Consider the following 18,086-nt stretch of genomic DNA (forward strand, 5'->3'; position numbering starts at 1 on the left):
CTAAAGGAAGAAGTTAAAGGTATTTAGTTTACCACCTGTGACATTCTTACCTTTTTGAGAATATAGTGCTGATCTGGAAATGATAAAAAGGATGGTGACTGTCTATTTTTGAAGGTGGAACTAAGGGTGAGAATCAGTTAAGTATTCCGTCTGGTCATCATAAAGGTGAGACACTTTTATTCAGAAAATTAAATGTTCCATTTTTAAATGACTTATTTTAATAAAACAAGGCAAGGTTCAATTTCACACATTCCACCTGGGTCTAATTACTGACAGACCTATAGAAATCCCAAAAATTGAGCCTGTCTGACAACATGAAGTAGGCTAAAAAGACATGTCATGCCCCAATCTAAAACAATTCAGGAAAAGATGGGAAACAAGGGTATTCATATCTATCTATTTTTTTTAGAAAGGGTTACAAAGCCATTTCTAATGCTTTGGGACTCCAGTCTACTACAGTGAGAGTTATTATCCACAAATGGAGAAAACATTGAAGGTCAGTGTTAAGGTCAGTGTTCATGGTAATAAGAAAAGAGTCTGGGGGAAAATTGGAATCCATGGGAGATCTCCAAGGCAAAATATCTCTGTTGACCAAAACGAAAACAAAGACCTGTTTTATATTTGCAACAAGAAAAAACAAAAAACATCTTCACGCACCTTGCCTGCTGATGGAGGTCTCAGTGGTGCCGATTGTATGGCAGACTTACTTCTGTCAGTGTGCCCCAGGGCAGCGGTGGCTACAATGTAGCTCACCACTGTCAGTGTGTGAATAGGTGAATGACTGATTGTAGTGTAAAGCGCTTTGGGGTCCTCAAATCTGATATGGTCTACAAGTGCAGGCCATTTATCATTTAAAGCATTAAGAGTTTGTGAAGTGAGGTTATGTGAATATTTTATTGTTAATTGTTCCTTTACCTGTAGTAGAACATATCAAGCTCAGTGGCGGTAGTGTGATGGTCTGGGGCTGCTTTACTGCTACAAATAATAGAACCATGAATTCTGCTGTCTAGCAGAAAATTGTCGGTCCAAAAATTTGTCACCTTGAGTTCAAGTGCAGTTGGATTATGGAGCTGCGCATTTTACACCAGCAAGTCCACCTCGGAATGACAAAAACAACTAAATGAAGGTTTTGGTGGGGCCGGACTTAAATCTTATTGAGATGCTGTGGCATGACCTACCAAAAATCCACTACAATGTTGCTGATTTAGACTAATTCTGCTAAAAACTACTATAAGTCACTACACAAAGTCGTGCAACATATAATTAAATACGGATAACAATACAGAAGGAAAAATATTAATTTTTTTATATTTTCTACACTCATCTGTAAGGCAATAATGCCTGGGAACCAGCGTTTGTGGTTTCCAATGGCAACCGCAAGCCGATCTCCAGAGAGCTACTGTCGCAGCGAACTGTCCCGTTCCGAGAAGAGAGGAGGCAAAGCGAGGCATTGCTTTTCCGACAAGTGAAGCTTATCGCGGTCAGTTCATTTCTGTCTACTCTCGGTGTCTTTCGCCCATTGGCTAAATATGGCTAAATAAACGCTGGAGTTCCTGTTATATAGGCTAACTCGCGTTGTCCTGGCAACCAAGCACCCACAGCGATTCAGTTTCATATGTGGGGCCCTGCTTGCGTACTTTCAGGTCGTTTACTTTGTGGAAAGGAAAAAAATCTGATCAGATACCTCAGGGGTGGGTTGGTGGTTTTGTTCACTTGAAAGTAGAAAGTTTTGTTGGTTTTGGTGAAAAAGTCAAAAGAGGGTTAGCGTTAGCCGCAAAAAAAAACCCACACGGGGGCGCTAGAACGTTTCATAGACTTAATTAAGGCAGTTTAGATGAAGACCTTTTCACTTTAGTTCGTTTTTAGTTTGCTGAATCACTTTTGCTCTCAACGTGTTCTATTTTGTCTAGTTCTTACTACGAATATAATCAAATATACAGAGATAAATCTTAACATCCTAAAAAATTTGAATACTGTTGAAAGGTTCAATATTGTTTGTTACTCATTTCAGAAAGTGAAACTTTATATATATATATATATATATATATATATATATATTCATTACACATCCATATATGAATGTAATGTATACAATTACAAGTGATAAAATGTCATTTTCTAATTTAGTGTGCTGACTATTAAACTAGATGTTTTCCTCCTTTCACAGTGGGAGTAAAAAAGAGAGAGGGACCGCCTGGTCATGACTGCTTTGGTTCGTCCTGGAGTCCGAGTTTCAGAGCTGTGTGCAGATGGGGACAGGTTCCTTCAAAATGGAAACCTGGGGAAGGCTACCTCACTGTACATGTCTGCCTTCAAGACTCACGCCAACTCTACTGTATCCCACATAAGGAAACTGGAGAGGTCCAGTCTGGGAAAGGTCATCTCTACTCTAGAAGGTTGGCTGGACAGTCATGGGGACAATCAGTCAGTGGAGATTACTAATAAAGGTCTCGTGGCTGTTTTCCTGTCCACACTGTGCCCTAACAATTTGTCTGCCACTGTTTTTAAAATGGAATCTCTTCTCCAGAATGGCGGGCTTGGCTGCGAGGAAATTTTTGCCCGCTGCACAGCTCTGCTTGAAGGCAAACGTAATCTTCATCCAGAAGGTTCGACTCGTGTGTTGCTGGAGATAACTCAAGCCCTGGCCTGCCTTTTCTCACAACCTCACAGTTCGAAGGGACTAAGGCTTTACCTGAATGCTTATCAGAGTAACAAATTAGAAACTGTCTCACTGGTCCAAAGCAGACAAGCTGCACATGTGCAAAAAATAGTAAAGGCCTTTAAAGACCAATTATTACTTATACGTCCCTGTATTGCATCAGATAATAAGATGTCAGTGGCCCTAATGGACCAAGATAAAATAGATGTAGAGGAATCTTCTACAGCTGTTGAGTTTTTAATGGCCATCTCCCCTGATGACATAGAAGTACAGGAACATCAGGCAGCAGATTTGTTCTTGCTAGGCAGGTTTGTAGAAAGTGCTGAGGTGTACTCTGCTCTTTTACATCAGAAATTGCCACTAGATCCTGCAGACCAATCACCCCGGGATGGCCCTGAGAGGAAAGCCAGGCTCTTAACCTGCCGAGCAGCTGCTTGCCTCTCAGCAGGTGGGAAAACTGCTGAGGAGTGCACAGATCTGAGAGAGGCATTTGAGATCCATCCTGCCACCGCCAGAACTTACTTCAAAAAGCTCTTCACTGATTATGGGACAGGGATGGCAGCTCGCAACCACCTTCGTCAGCAGGCAGAGAGGGGTTTGTCTGGCTTCAGAGAGAGGGTCCTTGTCCGTGCAGACCTAAGATCTACAGAGGGAGTTGAACATCTGGACCCTGTGATCACTGCCCTACGGACTCTGTGCCATTTGGAGCCTGATGGAGGAGGCAGAGAGCTGCGGGTGAGACTGGCTGACTGCCTTCTTCTTAGAGGGGAGCACAAAGAGGCTCTCTCTATCTGTAGCCAACTAGCTGCTGCCCAAGGACAACAGAGCTATCAAAACACAGTCCAGGTTCTTTGTGGATATGCCCGGCTTCTCTCTGGGGACCACAAGGGGGCATTAAAAGACTTCCAAGCTGTAATAGAACACAACACCCCTCACCCATCCAGCTGTGTGCGAGCACTTTGTGGCAGGGGGCTGTTGCGCATGATGTCTGGGTCAAATTACCTGACAGCTCTGGACTATATCACAGCCAGCAGTCTGGATCCTCAGGAAACAAAACTGACTGTCCGCTGCTTGGTGCCGTGGAACTTCAGGGGGCTGCTGTTTACAGTTCTGCTAGAACAGGGGCGAGTCATGTTGGAGGGGTCAGTAGAGGACAAATCCAAGTCCAGTTCAAGGGAAGAGCAGCAGCAGGGGCAGCTTCAGCCCCCATCAAAGAGAGAAAGCCTCAGATCAGGGTAGGATTTTTATCTTATTTAGATGTTTCTTACTGTATACGCATTTTAACACATGAGAACAAGAAAGGGAGAGAAAGTAATATTGGAAATATAATACCTTCTTTGCTTTCAAAGGTACAGGCATTAATGGCCCATAACTCATGCATTGTTTACTAAACCAAATACAACAGTTTATGTGTGGTCACATACCTAAAAGCATTCATACCCCTTGATGTTTTTCCAGTTTTATCATATTACAGCCACAGAGTATTTATTAGAATTGAATCACTGAAAATGAAAGAAAATCATATAATATTTTTCATTTGCAAACAATCTAAATCTCTCAGATTTAATGGAGAGTATTTTTTTAAGTCTTGCCACAGATTTCCAGTTTCATTTATGCCCTTTGACCAGACATTTCTAACATAAATATGTTTTCATCTAAACCATTCCATCATGCCTCTGGCCTTTTCTTTACTGTCATTTTCCAGCTGGAAGGTGAACCTCTGCTCCAGCCTAAATTGTTTTGTGGCCTCCAACAGGTTTTCTCCCAGGATTACCTTGTGTATACTTCAGTATCAACTCTCACTGAGTTGATGCTGAAGAAAAGCTTCCTCAAAACATGATGGACGTGGTGTGTTCAGGGTGATGTGCAGTGTTAGTTTTCTGCCACGTATTCCATTCCACACTCCATTTATCAGATGATGGATCTGCATGAGATCCTCAAAGTCTGGGGTATTGTTCTATAACCAAACCCTGCTTGAAATCTCTGCACAACTTTAACCCTGACCTGTCTGCGTGTTCTTGTTCCTGTTGTTTACTAATGTTCTATAAAAAGCTTCTGATGCCATCACAAAGCAGCTGGATTCATACTGATATTAAATGAAATGTAGGTGGACTCTATTTACTAATTAGGTGTTATCTGATGACGGCTGTAGTGCATTTTATTTAAGGGTATCACAGTAAAGGGGGGGGGGGGGGATGTGAATACAAATGCACGCCACACTTTTCATAGTTTTATTTTTATTCATATTTTCTTTTTTGTTGTGGTTGTGGTTGTAACATGACAATAGTTCAACAAAGGTTCAGGGGTGTAAATACTTTTCCATTGTCATGAATATAAAAATAGCAGATACCACCTTCTAATATAGTATCACAATCATGTTTTAGTGTAATGTTTCATATTTATGTTGCATCTCTTGTTGCTTCGTACATTAGAACTCCTACTGGTGTTCATTCTCTGGCTGGGTTGCTCATGGACCTTCAGCCCCATGCTGACGGGCCTGACATGCTCACTGCAGATGCCTTGTACCAGCTTGGCCGGGTAGAGGAGGCCTACAGATTACTTCTGTCTGCAGGTACCCCCAATCCACGGGCTCCTCTCCTGGCTCGCCTCGCACTCCTGCAGCTCCACAGAGGCTTTCTTTACGACACCAATCAGGTACAAGGGTTCGAGTTAGCAACATGTTTTTTTAGGAAAGCAAATCCAATTTTTACTCATGATGATTTACAATGGAGCCCTTAAGGAGCTGAAAAAACCCCCCACCAAACTCGATTATCTTATAATTTACCTAAACAGCTTTCTAGACACTACTTCATGTGATTCATCAAGCAGAGGCCTTCAAGAAGTAATTTACACCCCTCTAATTAGATTTCTTTATCTGGTTGACCAAAAAACGACACTAAATATCTTCATGTTTCATCTCACCTACCAAAAGCACTCAACTACAGATTACCAACAGGGGTCCCTCCAGAGATTCTTAGTCAGTTCAATGATTTGTTATTCGGTCTCTAAAAATTTGTAAGGCACTGGCTGAATATTTGTAGGCGGACCACACATTTTTTTATATTGTCTGAAAATACCTTAACTCCCATTAATCTTCAGTGGTTTGTGGAGTTATATAGCAGTCATATAAGAACCCCCTCTGGTTTCTAACCCAAGGACAGCCAGTGTCATCAAATTATTACAACCTTTATTTCTACATTTCCTACTCTTTCAGTGGAAGTGGTAACCACATTTTTTATTTAATTTTTTTCCTACAGCTGCTCAAAAAGCTTCTTGCGTGCGGAGAGACGAGCTGCCTGCGCAGCCTGCTGGCTGTGGCACAACAGAAAGACCGAGCCCTGCTGCAGGGACACTGTCACACAGCCGCTAAACGCATCCTGGACGGCTCAAGGGAGGAGAGCTCCGTCAGGGAAGCTGTGGCATATCTCTCTATTGCCATCATGGCCTCTGGTGACTAGGTTTACTAAAGAGTTCCTGAGAACTCTCAAAGAACAATTGGAATAATGTTTTAGTTTCAAATTCTTAAAAATAAATGAATAAGATTTAAAATGATCCTGTCCTTTTTTAAAGGGGCCAAGGTGGCAGATTCCCTACTGGAAAGAGCGAGGTGTTATGTATTACTGGGCCAGCGAAAGACAGCCATATTTGATTTCAGTGCCATTTTAAAGGAGCATCCGAAACATGTTCAGGCTCTCTGTGGAAGAGGATTCACATACCTAACGCTCAACCAACAAAAGGTATTTTTCAGTCGAAATAATGAGGAACTACATGTTCGTTGGGGGCAAAATTGAGTTAATAAAACTAAATTTGTATAAAATCTTAATGCAAGTCAGTTAATTTTAAACTGCTGCAGAACTGACTAACAAGATAATGCTAAAACAGGAGAAAATGAACAATGTGACTTTAATAAATCATAAGAGGACATATTAATGATCTTAAGACATAAAATAGTACAATATTGGCTATGTACACTACTGGTCAAAAGCTTTAGATACACTTTCTCACTTAATGGGTCTCTTTATTTTCACGACTATTTAAACTGTAGATTTTCACCCTAGGCAACAAAACTATGAATGAACGCACATTAGATTATATAGTAAATAAAAAGTGTGAAATAGCTTAAAACATCTTTATATTTTAGATTCTTCAAAATAGCCACTCTGATTTGATGACTACTTTAATCTCTTGGCATTCTCTCCATGAGCTTCATGAGGTGGTCACCAGAAATGGTTTCCCAAAGAACTTCCCAGAGGTTCATTGAGCGACGGCCAGAGGTTAATATTTCAGTTAAAATAGCAAAGAGCGACTTCTTTAAGGAATCTAAAACATATTTAAAGTTCTTTTACAATTTTTCATTTGCTACATAATTACATATTCATGTTCATTCACAGTTTTGATGCCTTCAGTGAGAATCTACATAGAATTCAAATAGTCAGAAACGTAAAGAAAACCAGTAAATGAGAAATGCGTCCTAAAACTTTTGACCAGTAGTGTACATAAAAAAGCTTATTTGCATTTTAGAACAATTGGACATGTGAGACAGTCCCTGGTCTAAAAAGTTGTTTGCGAAAAAGTTAACTCAGGAATTTCAAGATGCAGTGTTTATGATAAACAATGACATTTTAACTCAGTAATGAGCTGACCAGAAACAACTACTGTAATGCTTCTGCAGTATTAGCTTGCTGAATATGTAAATCCGAGCCAACACGTTCTTTTTGGAGATGGTTAAAGCAGATCTCCTGACATCGATTTTATTGCATAGATTTCTTCTCATTTTTTGGCCACTTTTACACTGAAATAGTAAGATTCTAGTTTCCAGAGCTACAGAGGTCACATTAAACTATCAGTTACTGGTTAAACCTATAACATCAACATTTACAGGAAATAACATTTTTATTAAACAGCACAATAATTTCATAGTGCCATCATCTGTCACAATGTTTTCTTCCTCCCATCTAGGAATGTGTTCACGATATCCTCACAGCTCTTCAGGTAAAAGCTGACACAGTCATCAAAGAGATCCTGTCACTCAAGGATAAAGCTCAGACGCTGGTCTGTGATTGGCTGCATCAGTTCTGTCGCACCAGTTTGTCAAACACTGTGATCGCTCATTCTGTCCCATGCCGCAATGAGCAGCTCAGGGATGCTTTCACAATCGGTGGCGCTTTGATGAGGACAGACAGCAGAGACCGTAGATGGCATCTTCTCTATGTGGACATACTTTTAGCTAAAGGTGGGTCAGTGTCTTTGACAAACTTTACAAAGAATAGGTGAGGATGTTGTCAAAAAAAAAAAATCTGCCTAGATAGTCAGAGTTTGGCTGAATGATGTTAATGACAACCATTGTTGCTGTCTGCTTTGGTCCATCTCCTTCAGGTGATGTTAAGGCAGCTTCCAGCCATCTCTGCCAGGTATTTGGCCAGGAACCAAGGGATGCAGCAGCCCAGGCCAGACTGGGGGTGTTGGAAACCTGGCAACAAAAGTACTGCAGCGCAGCCCACAGACTCAGCAAAGTCAATGAGAAAGATTCATCTAGTCTGGACTTTCTGCTGGCTTTGATCCCATTTAATCAGCGAAAATGCACGGCACAGGTAAGCCTTTGTGCAAAAAATCTAGTTGCAGAAAACTGTAACTGCAGCAAAACCTTTATTTCCATACACTGCCTTGCAAACATATTCTTACTGTTGAACCTTTTCACATTTTCACTTTAATTTTATGTATCTTATTGGGATGTTATGTGCAAGACCAACTCAATATTTTGCATAAAGGTAAAGTGTTATCATCCTCTTTTAATCTGATACCTCTAAAACAGGTTTAGTGCAACCACTTGCCTTCAGAAGCTTCCTAATTAGTAAACAGAGGTCATCTGTGTGTTGTTTAATCTCAGTAAAATACAGCGTTATGGGAAGGCCTCAGGGGTGAGTTGGAGAACATTAGACAAACAAAACCATGAAGACCAAGGAACACATCAAAAAGGTAAAAGTTGTGAAGAACTTTAAAAGAACGTTAGATTGCCAAGCTTCGAGCATCTTGTACAGCGCTGACTACAAACCTACCAAGACATTGCATAGTTGGAATAGTTACAAGAAAAGGCCATTGTTGAAAGCATTTGCAGCATGCCACAAGCCATCTATAAGCAGCAGCTCTGGTAAGATTACATCAAATTTGAACTTTTTGGCATGCATACCCAATGCTAATCGTTTCAAAAAACACCGTACAATACAATGAACACACCATCTCCATGGTGACATGGTTGTGGCGGCCTCTTCCTGGGGGGATGCTTTTCTTCAGCAGGGACATAAAAACCTGTTAGAAGCTGTGATGGTTGGGACTGGGGCAGAGGTTCACTTTCCTGCAAAACACAGACCCTGATCATACTGCCAAAGCTAAGGAGAAATGGTTTAGATCAAAACATATGCATGTGTTAAGTCAAAATCCAATTGAGAATCTGTGGCAAGACTTGTAAATGAATGCCCATAGACACTCTCCATCCAGTCCAACTTAATTTGATGAATTTTGCAAATAAGATTGTGCAAACATTTCTGCCCCTAGGAGTGCAAATTTGATAGAAACACGTCCAGTTGTAATTACTTATTGACTTATGGGGATTGAAAACAAATACACACCACACTTTTCAGATTTTTACATGTACAAAACAATAAAAAAATCATGCATCATTTTTCTAACAGTTTACTACTGTGCACCACTTGAATGTGGAAAAGGTCGAGAGGTTTGAATAGTTTCACTAGGCACTGTATCTATTGTAAGGCTTGCTCTAAATTTATTGCATTTAGTTTGTAATTTGATGAAGTTCACAGGGTTACTAGGGTGAATTTCTTTGCTTTTATAACTGTGCATTGTAACAGGCTGCAGCACAGGAAGCCAGCATGTTGTCATCAGCTGGTCAGTGGGATCAGGCTATCACACTCCTGACGGTAGCAGTACAAGCTGTGGGCCATCACAGATCACGGTATCTTCGCCAGCGGGCCGCCTGCTTTGCACAGCTTGGCTTACATGAGCGGGCCATAGCTGACCTGGACAGAGTTATCCAGAAACACGGTCAACCTGACCCTAGCTGCACAAACGACCCCAGAATCTGCGTGGAGGACATGTGTCGGCGAGGCCGCAGTTTGGTGCTCTGCTCCAGAGAGGGAGCAGCTCTGGAAGACTTCACACAAGCTCTGGGTCTCCACAAGGAGCAGGCCCTCCAGTGTGTGGAGGCAGGTCTGGGAAGGCAGCGTCTGGCTGAGTGCTTCATGCGAGGGGCTCTGCAGCAGTATGGGGAGCAGCAGCTCAATAAAGCATGGACTCTGATCGAATGCGGCCTGGTCGTGGACGGTGAAAACGCAGAGCTGCGCAGACTCAGAGCAAGGGTCAAACGAGACGTGGCCAGCCCTTGCAATGTCAACTAGAAACATTAGGTGAACACAGAAGGCTCATGTCTGTTGGAGGAAGGATCAAACTAATGAAACATCTTCTGGATTTTTATAGGATAAATCATGGTTATTCATGACATTTCTTTGGTTCAATTCTTCCAAGTTCAATTTAACTTTAACAACAATGTTTGTTGGCAATAGGCATCTCCATGATGAAAGAATGTTTAATATAAAAAGGCAAATATATTGTTATCGTTTAGATATTGAGCAACACAATCAAAGAACTTTGTTAGCGTATATACATTTACCATTAGAAAATTAGTAAAGTCATTGATAAACAAAAACAATCTAAATAGGTGCTTATTTTACTGAGAAGGTAGAAGAATTAAGAAAGTGCCAAATGTGCAGGTTTCATGTTTTTAAAATGCGGGAGGCATTTATTTAATTACATTCATGGCAGCAAACACTCTTTAAAATGCCAAAAAATACAGAAAAGCAAAAATAAATACTAGGTCTTACTTAGTGAAAGACAATTTAAATAAATTGTATGGCTGTCAATATGTTCGTCTGTGTGGATAAAGTAGGACTCATTAAAAGGTATGCCTTTACTGTTTGTGCAGCTTGTGTTAAGGCGCAGCAGGTGCTTTGTTGTTAAGCAGACACAGTGATGTATTGGGGCTCCATGTTGCCGAAGTAGGACTTCTCCCACTCACTCATGAGGTCAAAGTGTAGCGGGCGGTCACAGAAGGTGCAGGAAGCTGTGGCCGGGCTGTTGAGTGGAAGACCCACCTCCTGCCACACATCCATGAGTTTCACTGTGTATACAAATCAGACATCGATAAAAATGAACAATTCAGTCCTCGGATTTTTCTTTACCTATTAAACGTCCAAGGATCTTCACAAGCAAGGGTCATAGTGTTGCATCTCTTGGATAAAATTGTGTTGTATTTTGTGTTAAATTATACAGGAACAAGAGGCAAGTAAAAATATTCACAAATTACAACAAATCATTGCGTTCTCTCTTAACCCTATGGGACTCTGAACTCACTGCAGTAAAGATCCACACTCACCCACAAAGTCCTCCATCATGTTGGGTTCGTGATGGGGAGACGGAGCCAGGCGCAGGAGCTCCTCACCACGAGGCACAGTGGGGTAGTTAATGGCCTGGACGTAGATGTTGTGTCTCTCCAGCAAAATGTCACTCACCTTGGTGTTCTGCTCAGCATTGCCAACCTAGGTAACAGGACAGACACACTTTAAATGTTTGGCCCAGCAGATTCAGCTTTTGTCTGTATGAATCTTAAATTGTAGAGCAGTGTATTATTTAGTGGATTACCCGAATGGGGATGATGTGGCTGGGGCAGTTGATGACAGGCAGGCCTTTGTCCATGAGCAGCTGCCTCATGAGTTTCACATTCCTCTGGTGGGCCCTGCGGAGCCCCTGCCCCTCGGCACTCTTCAGGACCCGCACAGACTCCAGAGCTCCTGCCAGGACCATTGGTGGTAAAGCGGTGGTGAAGATGAAGCCTGCTGCATAGGAGCGCACTGTGTCGACCAGGGCGGCGCTGCTGGCAATGTAGCCTCCCACGCAACCAAACGCTTTTCCTGAAACGGTAAGAGATGACTGATTATGTCTGAGCTAGGGTGACATAAATTAGTACAAGAACAATAGCTGTTTTTCTTTAAATTTATTTTGACTGGATTTTTTCTTAAGAAAACTTATCAAAGATTTCTTAAAATATATTGAGGGACAAGTGTTGCAATTCACAGCATATGTACGGTTAAAGCTGGTTTTCATACACTGTATAAAAAACAAAAAATACATGAAATCGGACAAAAACATTCCTGTTTTAGGTCAGTTTGGATTACCAAAATTATTCATATTTACTAAATGCCAGAATACATTCATCTATTCAAACAGTTATATTGAAACACTAGAAACACATTGGGGATGTCCAACCATCATAATGTTCAGGAAGGATATAGGTTAAGTTTCACAGATATAAGTGTGTTTTGGTGCAAAGGGTCCATATCAACTCCAGAAAAAAAAAACTCAAAATACTTGTGAAAATGAAGGCCGAATTTGGTAACAGAGTTTCATTATCCATATTGTAACGAGTTCTGCACGGACATCGGCTGAAAAGCCACTCAAGAAGAAGTCATTACTCTTAAAGCAGCATAATAAGCCAGATTACTGTTTGCAAATGCACTCAGGGACAAAGACCTTACGTTTGGGGGACACCTTGAGGTCCAATATTGAAGTGTTGTGCCATGATGACCATTGTTACATATGGAAGTACGTTTGGAGGAAAAAGGAAGAACCTTGTAAGTCTGAGAACACCATCCCAACTATGTGCATATGAGCAAGGTGGCCGAGAAACCTGCAAACTAGTGTGAGACGCTTGTGGAAAGATACTCTAAACATTTGACCCAGGTCACATACAGTTTTAAAGGCAGTTCTACAAAATGTATGTCTATGTTTAGTCTGATTTAATGCCTGACAGTGAGAACAACTGTATGAATCTTATACAGTGCTTTAACTATATATCTGCAAAAAGTTTAAAGAAATTATATTAATCTTACTTTTTAACCAAATGTGATTTTTTAAATTTTTTTTTTTTTTTATGGCTGCCACATGTTCAGTCGCTGTGTTCGACAAGCACAAATTACTGCTGCTGATTTCAGGGATTTCTGTTTGTGTGAAATCTGTTCTCAACAGTTTATAAGCAATAGCTGTAGAATCGAATGCAGTCCAGCAGTAATGTATATATCAATTCTCTAAATTTCTTGGTCATAAAGAAGATGAGACGGTCAAATGTTATAATCCTGATTTAGTTTACGTGGGTTTTTATCCAATATCTTGTAGTTGGCCTTAAGTTACACAGGATGAACTGCATGAGGACAGGTTTATCAGTCCTGCCAGAGAGGGAGGAGAACCAACACCCTGCTGATAAAACTTCTGCTCCTCTGATGAAAGCTCGGCTCTATCCTGCTCTCATTTGACCAACACTAGAGGAGTCAGTTAGAGAAGGCTGTTGCAGCTATTTTGGCTTTAGGACAGTGTCAGTTTGTATACAAGTGGCTTCATGTGGGAGATTAGCTCAGAAGGAAACTAATTAATCGATGACAGTTTGAACCTACAGTATTTGCCCTTCCCTAATTCAAAACTGGTATGTGGCTGGTGTAAAAAAATCTCAGTATGGAAACAATTTTGTTCTTTTTTTAAAGTCAAAAAAGTACATTTATGAAGCTTTCCTATACAAAAAAAAATAAAAATTAGAATCAAAACCGCTGTATATAAGAGGACTACATTAATAACAAACTCACCTAAGGTCCCAGAAACCACATCAATCTTGTGCATAATGTTGTCCCTCTCTCCTACTCCGGCTCCACGGGCCCCGTACAGACCCACAGCGTGGACTTCATCCACAAACGTCAGGGCTCCGTAGTGATGAGCGACATCGCACAGCTCTTCTAAGGGACATATGCCTCCTGACGCAACCAGAGAAAAGGATAATTAGCTCAGTGTGTAGCAGATCATTATAACTGCATGTCAACACTGAGATGGTATTCAGCTAAATACACTGTAGTATTTTTGTCTATGTATATATTTTTGTGTGATTTGGGGGAATTTTGATCAAAAACATTCAGTTTGGTTGTGTTACATAGAGCTCTCAGTGATGTGTGATGTTACTGAAAGAGAATGAAGCTGAGGTGAGAAATTATTTTCCCACAGTGGAGACGGTGTTGACGGATTCATTTTAGCATATTTTGCAAGATTATTCTATTTATTGTGAATAACTTAGTGTGTTTAGCCTTCATTATTAGCTTTTTACAACATAAAAATAATTTATCTACATAATTTCCTCTTGCTGTTTCCCAAAATTTAACTATGAGGCACATTTCCTAATGAAATACCATTCAAAGACTGTTTATTAGGCCCTTTGGTCTAACTGTTGTAGCAAAATATTAGTCATGTAATTTAATAATAATCTTAGACCTCTAAAGGATTTAAACACATGGAATGCGCAACAAAAAAGGAAACTCCATAATCTGACCAAATTAGCTCAAGATTGAGGTTAAATGTTTTGGTTTAAACTTCAGTATCTTTTAGAGATGAGGAAGCAGACAATACCTAAGGGTTTTCTGCATGGATACCTCAACTTTCTGCTCTAATATTATTCTCAAGCTGAGTTTTCAAATCAGACCATGAGCCAATGCACTTGCCCAGAAGTAAAATATGACCAACATGTTAGAAATCACTGAATTATAAGAAATATCCAAGTGTATATCTAACACATTCAAGACAACATGGCATAAATTAGCATTGAGTTATCTTGTATTTGTTCCAGCAGCAAAGGGCAGGTAAATGGCACAAAGATGTCAACACAAATAAAAATAAAAAAATATATAAACTGTATAGTTTTGATTAAATGTTCATTGTCATTGCAGGGGACTCACCGTCCATCGAGTGCACGGTCTCAAATGCCACTATCTTCGGAGTCTTCGGGACTGAACGCTGCAGCAGTTCCTCCAGGTGTCGGCTGTCGTTGTGGCGGAAAATGAAGCGTTTGGCCCTGCTGTTCCTGATGCCTTGGATCATTGATGCATGGTTGCCCGCATCAGAGTAGATCTCACAGCCTGCGTTGCAGAGGAAACACCCCATCAAATGAGACTCTACTTCAATCTAGATTTAGGGTCAGGGGTTATGGTTCAGAGTGCTAAAATATGCAAGAAAACATTCCCCAGTTCTTAGATCTATACTGTATTCTTTTTTCCTAAACATGGTTTTTCAAATGCAGTTTTGAAACACCTCCAACTACAACCACAACTCCAACCAATCATTTAGTCATGTCAACATCTGATTGTATTTATCCACCTCATGGGTTCCACTCACCTGGAAGCATTTTAGCCAGAGTAAAAAGGGTGGAGTCATTTGCAACGAAGCAGGAGGAAAACACCAAAGCAGCATCTTTCTTGTGCAGCTGTGCGAGCACCTTTTCAAGAGACACATGGAAGTTGCTGGTGCCAGAGATGTTCCTGGTCCCACCTGCTCCAGCACCGTGATTCTCAAGGGCATCTCTGAGGATAACCACAACAAAGAAATCAGTTATCTGGCCCAGATGATTCATTGCGTTAAAAAAACATACTGTTTGGCAGTTCTTGCAAATTCTGTAGTAATGTTTTCTGACATGAAATACAATACGATAGTAGTAGTAAAATTACTGTATTTTAAACCGAAGATCCTTAATACAGTTCACATGCTAGTTTACCATGATAAGAAAGTGTGTGCAGAATTTGCTCATGCTAACATGTGGTAAGGTCAACATCAATCTCTCATTGGATTTGGACAAAGGTTTGTTTTTAATAACAAATGTGACAGACCTCTCAGATAGGTCTTTCAAAAGATAATAAAGAATTAAAAATTTTGATAAAAACATATTTTTTAAACACATCAAAAAATGGCTCCAATTCTTTGCTAGGCGTCTTTGCCATCACCCTAATCTTTAGCTTCTGCCAAACATTCTGGACCCATCTAAGACATAGTTTTGATGATACTTAAAAATACAGTCAGTTTTTATCCCTGGCAGTGTCTGCTTACCTGATGGCACCAAGGACCTTTGGGTGCTGGCTCATTCCCAGATAGTCGTTGCTGCACCACACTGAAACCTGAGAGCCCTTTCTCCCTGAATGGGAGTAATCCTCGGCATAAGGGAATTGCTTGGCGCTCCTGTTCACTGTCTTAAACACTCTGTAAGTGTGGTCCTCCTTTTTCTCTGCAATCTTCTCCATGAAGAAGGTGTCATAGTCATAACTTGGTCCAACTGGAGTGTGGATTGACATGAAATCCGCACTCAGAAACATAGGAATCTGTCATGTGAAATAATTAGCATGTTGGACATTGTAGCTTACCCATGTTGTTATTGAGGTGGATAGAGGTGATGATTTGATGTGATGTTGGAAACACGGACTCTTTTAAACCTTTCAACAGGGAGGTCATCAAACCTGTGAGAGGAGAAAGTAGCTTTGTGAATCTTAATTTGTGTGAACTTGGAATCTGTTAAACATGTGATACTCGAGGCCTTGGCGAGTAATCCCTACCATCTTCGACATCCTCCTGAACCTCGGGGCTAGCTTTAACCATCCCAATCTGTGAGCTGACAAAGGGGCAGCTCTTTGATGCAGACACGGCAACCTGAGTGGCAGTTTGAGCAAACCTCCTCTTTTGCTCCACTGTTGGAAGCTGGTGGCGATTCAGTTTGGTAGGTGAGGAACTCAGTTTGGCCTCCAGGGAAGCTGTGCCGCTCACGGTGATCTGCCGAGCGATGATTGGACATTGGTCGGCAAGAGATAACAAGGCAGCTCCGGTTCTTCTTAAAGCTGGCTTTGGAACAGACTTCAAGAAGGGGCAGTGATGAAGAAAGGCAGCCATCGTACTGAAGCTGTTATGCTAATGATAGGCAGGAAACAGGAGAAGATTGCATCTTTTATTACAATTTACAGGGTTTGAGAGTTTGTGAAGACAAACTATCATCCTATTGAGATGATAGGGATGTGACTAAACCTGTCACTGCAGATGTAATGGTTGGGGGGGGGGTCTATTTAAGGGTGTGTCATTCAGCTGCTGCTTATCTGAAGACTGCAGGCGCTCAAGAGCTGTCCTGACCGACATCTTCAGCTGATTACTCCAAAACTCATCGACGTTCTTCATATCAACTCCTTTTTCCCTCTCTCATCAAAACATTTTATACGGACATGAAAAAATGACATTCCGACCCAATAGTCTGCAAGTTCTTTACATACCTACAGCAATAAAAAAATTGATCTCTGTTTTCATTTTCTAAATACTCCGTTCTTGTGTATTTCCATTTTTTAAAAGTCCCATTCTGCCTATCTGCTGTGGTCAACTGATTAAGCAGTTCTTGGGATTTGTGGCTTTTTGTTGTGGTTGAATGTTTTCTTTCTTTGGGCTTAGGCCTGTTGCCTACCAACAATGTCAAAATATGGTAACTGTTTTTTGTATGCCTGCCTTAGTATTGCCATCAGTTACACACAAGACATAGACCCAAAAAAAGGCAAAATGTAAAGAATACAATACAATGCCTTCTTCAGATTTCTTTCACTGGATGACAAAATGTAAAATAAATATATTAGAACTAAATAAGAAAAATTATTACATAAAATAAATAAACAAAGACAAACAAATGAATACATAAATGAATAAGAAATGTGAGCTCACCTGTTGACCTGCACTGAGGACGAACTTCAGAACAGCAAATAGGCAGAAATTGAGTTAGAGTCGACTCTTATATATCAGAAGTTGAAGAAGATTATGCAATCTTGAGTTCCTCTGGAAGGACGTCTGGGCCTCAGCCTGGAAGGGGGCCGTGAAAGGGAACTGTTTGCGTCTGTGTGGGAGGTGCAAAGATGCTGATAGGCTTCAAATAAAGTTAATGCTCTGCCCGGCTTCAGTTGAGTCCGAGGATAAATGATAACCTAATAGTGAGAGATTTTATGCCGCCGAAGAGAAAATATCAATCCCAGACCTCTTTTAATGTAACTGTCATCTAACCAAAACAGCTTATATTTTTAAAAATGTAATGCATGGTTGCATTTTTAAAAACAATATTAAGAAAATATGGTTTTCTACTTCTGTGCATTTACCATGATTTATTCAGTCACTGACAGTTTTGCCATTTCATTGTTTTCACTGTTTAAAAGTAAATATGTACCAGCAAATTTAGATTATTTACCATAACCTACTGATAAATACTTAAAATATCAGATTGTATATTATTGTTTCATTTTATTTAAATTTAGTTTTTCAAGTTTTTAGTTTTTACAGTCTGTGATAGACATTCACACAAAGTACATTTTTCAAATTAGTACATAAATTATGGTCTTTAAATGTCTTCCAACCAAGAAACAAAAAAACGGAACAACTTTCACTGTCTAATACAAAGAGTCTTTATTGTTTTGTGTGGCCCTCGTAAACTGATCAGATGTTACTAACAACTTGCAAGACATCACTTTCAAGCAAACATATCTAA

General features: G+C 40.4%; 2 protein-coding genes across 2 annotated transcripts; one reads left to right on the forward strand and one right to left on the reverse strand.

Annotated features, from left to right (window-relative positions):
* Positions 1-1,349: 1,349 nt before the first annotated feature.
* On the forward strand, positions 1,350-10,544 carry ttc34 (tetratricopeptide repeat domain 34). Its single transcript, XM_047370690.1, has 10 exons — positions 1,350-1,480; positions 2,168-2,396; positions 2,528-2,606; positions 3,011-3,894; positions 5,092-5,314; positions 5,917-6,109; positions 6,230-6,396; positions 7,619-7,892; positions 8,036-8,250; positions 9,526-10,544. The coding sequence occupies exons 3-10, from the start codon at positions 2,529-2,531 to the stop codon at positions 10,069-10,071; spliced, it is 2,580 nt and encodes an 859-aa protein (XP_047226646.1). The 5' UTR covers positions 1,350-1,480; positions 2,168-2,396; position 2,528; the 3' UTR covers positions 10,072-10,544.
* alas2 (aminolevulinate, delta-, synthase 2) lies at positions 10,445-17,432 on the reverse strand. Its single transcript, XM_047370702.1, has 10 exons — positions 17,276-17,432; positions 16,138-16,486; positions 15,949-16,041; positions 15,638-15,860; positions 14,933-15,117; positions 14,497-14,676; positions 13,363-13,527; positions 11,372-11,640; positions 11,106-11,268; positions 10,445-10,850 (listed from the first exon to the last, which is right to left on the reverse strand). The coding sequence occupies exons 2-10, from the start codon at positions 16,466-16,468 to the stop codon at positions 10,687-10,689; spliced, it is 1,773 nt and encodes a 590-aa protein (XP_047226658.1). The 5' UTR covers positions 16,469-16,486; positions 17,276-17,432; the 3' UTR covers positions 10,445-10,686.
* Between the last annotated feature and the right edge of the window lie 654 nt (positions 17,433-18,086).

Source organism: Girardinichthys multiradiatus, chromosome 1, assembly GCF_021462225.1.
Source record: "Girardinichthys multiradiatus isolate DD_20200921_A chromosome 1, DD_fGirMul_XY1, whole genome shotgun sequence".
Lineage (NCBI taxonomy): Eukaryota > Metazoa > Chordata > Actinopteri > Cyprinodontiformes > Goodeidae > Girardinichthys > Girardinichthys multiradiatus.

Excerpts from the sequence above, each read along its gene's own strand:
- ttc34 (XM_047370690.1), top strand. The coding sequence starts at position 2,529 with ATGGCGGGCTTGGCTGCGAGGAAATTTTTGCCCGCTGCACAGCTCTGC. Across the intron at positions 5,315-5,916 it reads TTCTTTACGACACCAATCAG|CTGCTCAAAAAGCTTCTTGC; the intron begins GTACAAGGGTTC and ends TTTTTCCTACAG. Across the intron at positions 7,893-8,035 it reads GGACATACTTTTAGCTAAAG|GTGATGTTAAGGCAGCTTCC; the intron begins GTGGGTCAGTGT and ends CATCTCCTTCAG.
- alas2 (XM_047370702.1), bottom strand. The coding sequence starts at position 16,468 with ATGGCTGCCTTTCTTCATCACTGCCCCTTCTTGAAGTCTGTTCCAAAG. Across the intron at positions 13,528-14,496 it reads GACCGTGCACTCGATGGACG|GAGGCATATGTCCCTTAGAA; the intron begins GTGAGTCCCCTG and ends TGGTTGCGTCAG. Across the intron at positions 10,851-11,105 it reads CATGATGGAGGACTTTGTGG|TGAAACTCATGGATGTGTGG; the intron begins GTGAGTGTGGAT and ends TTGTATACACAG.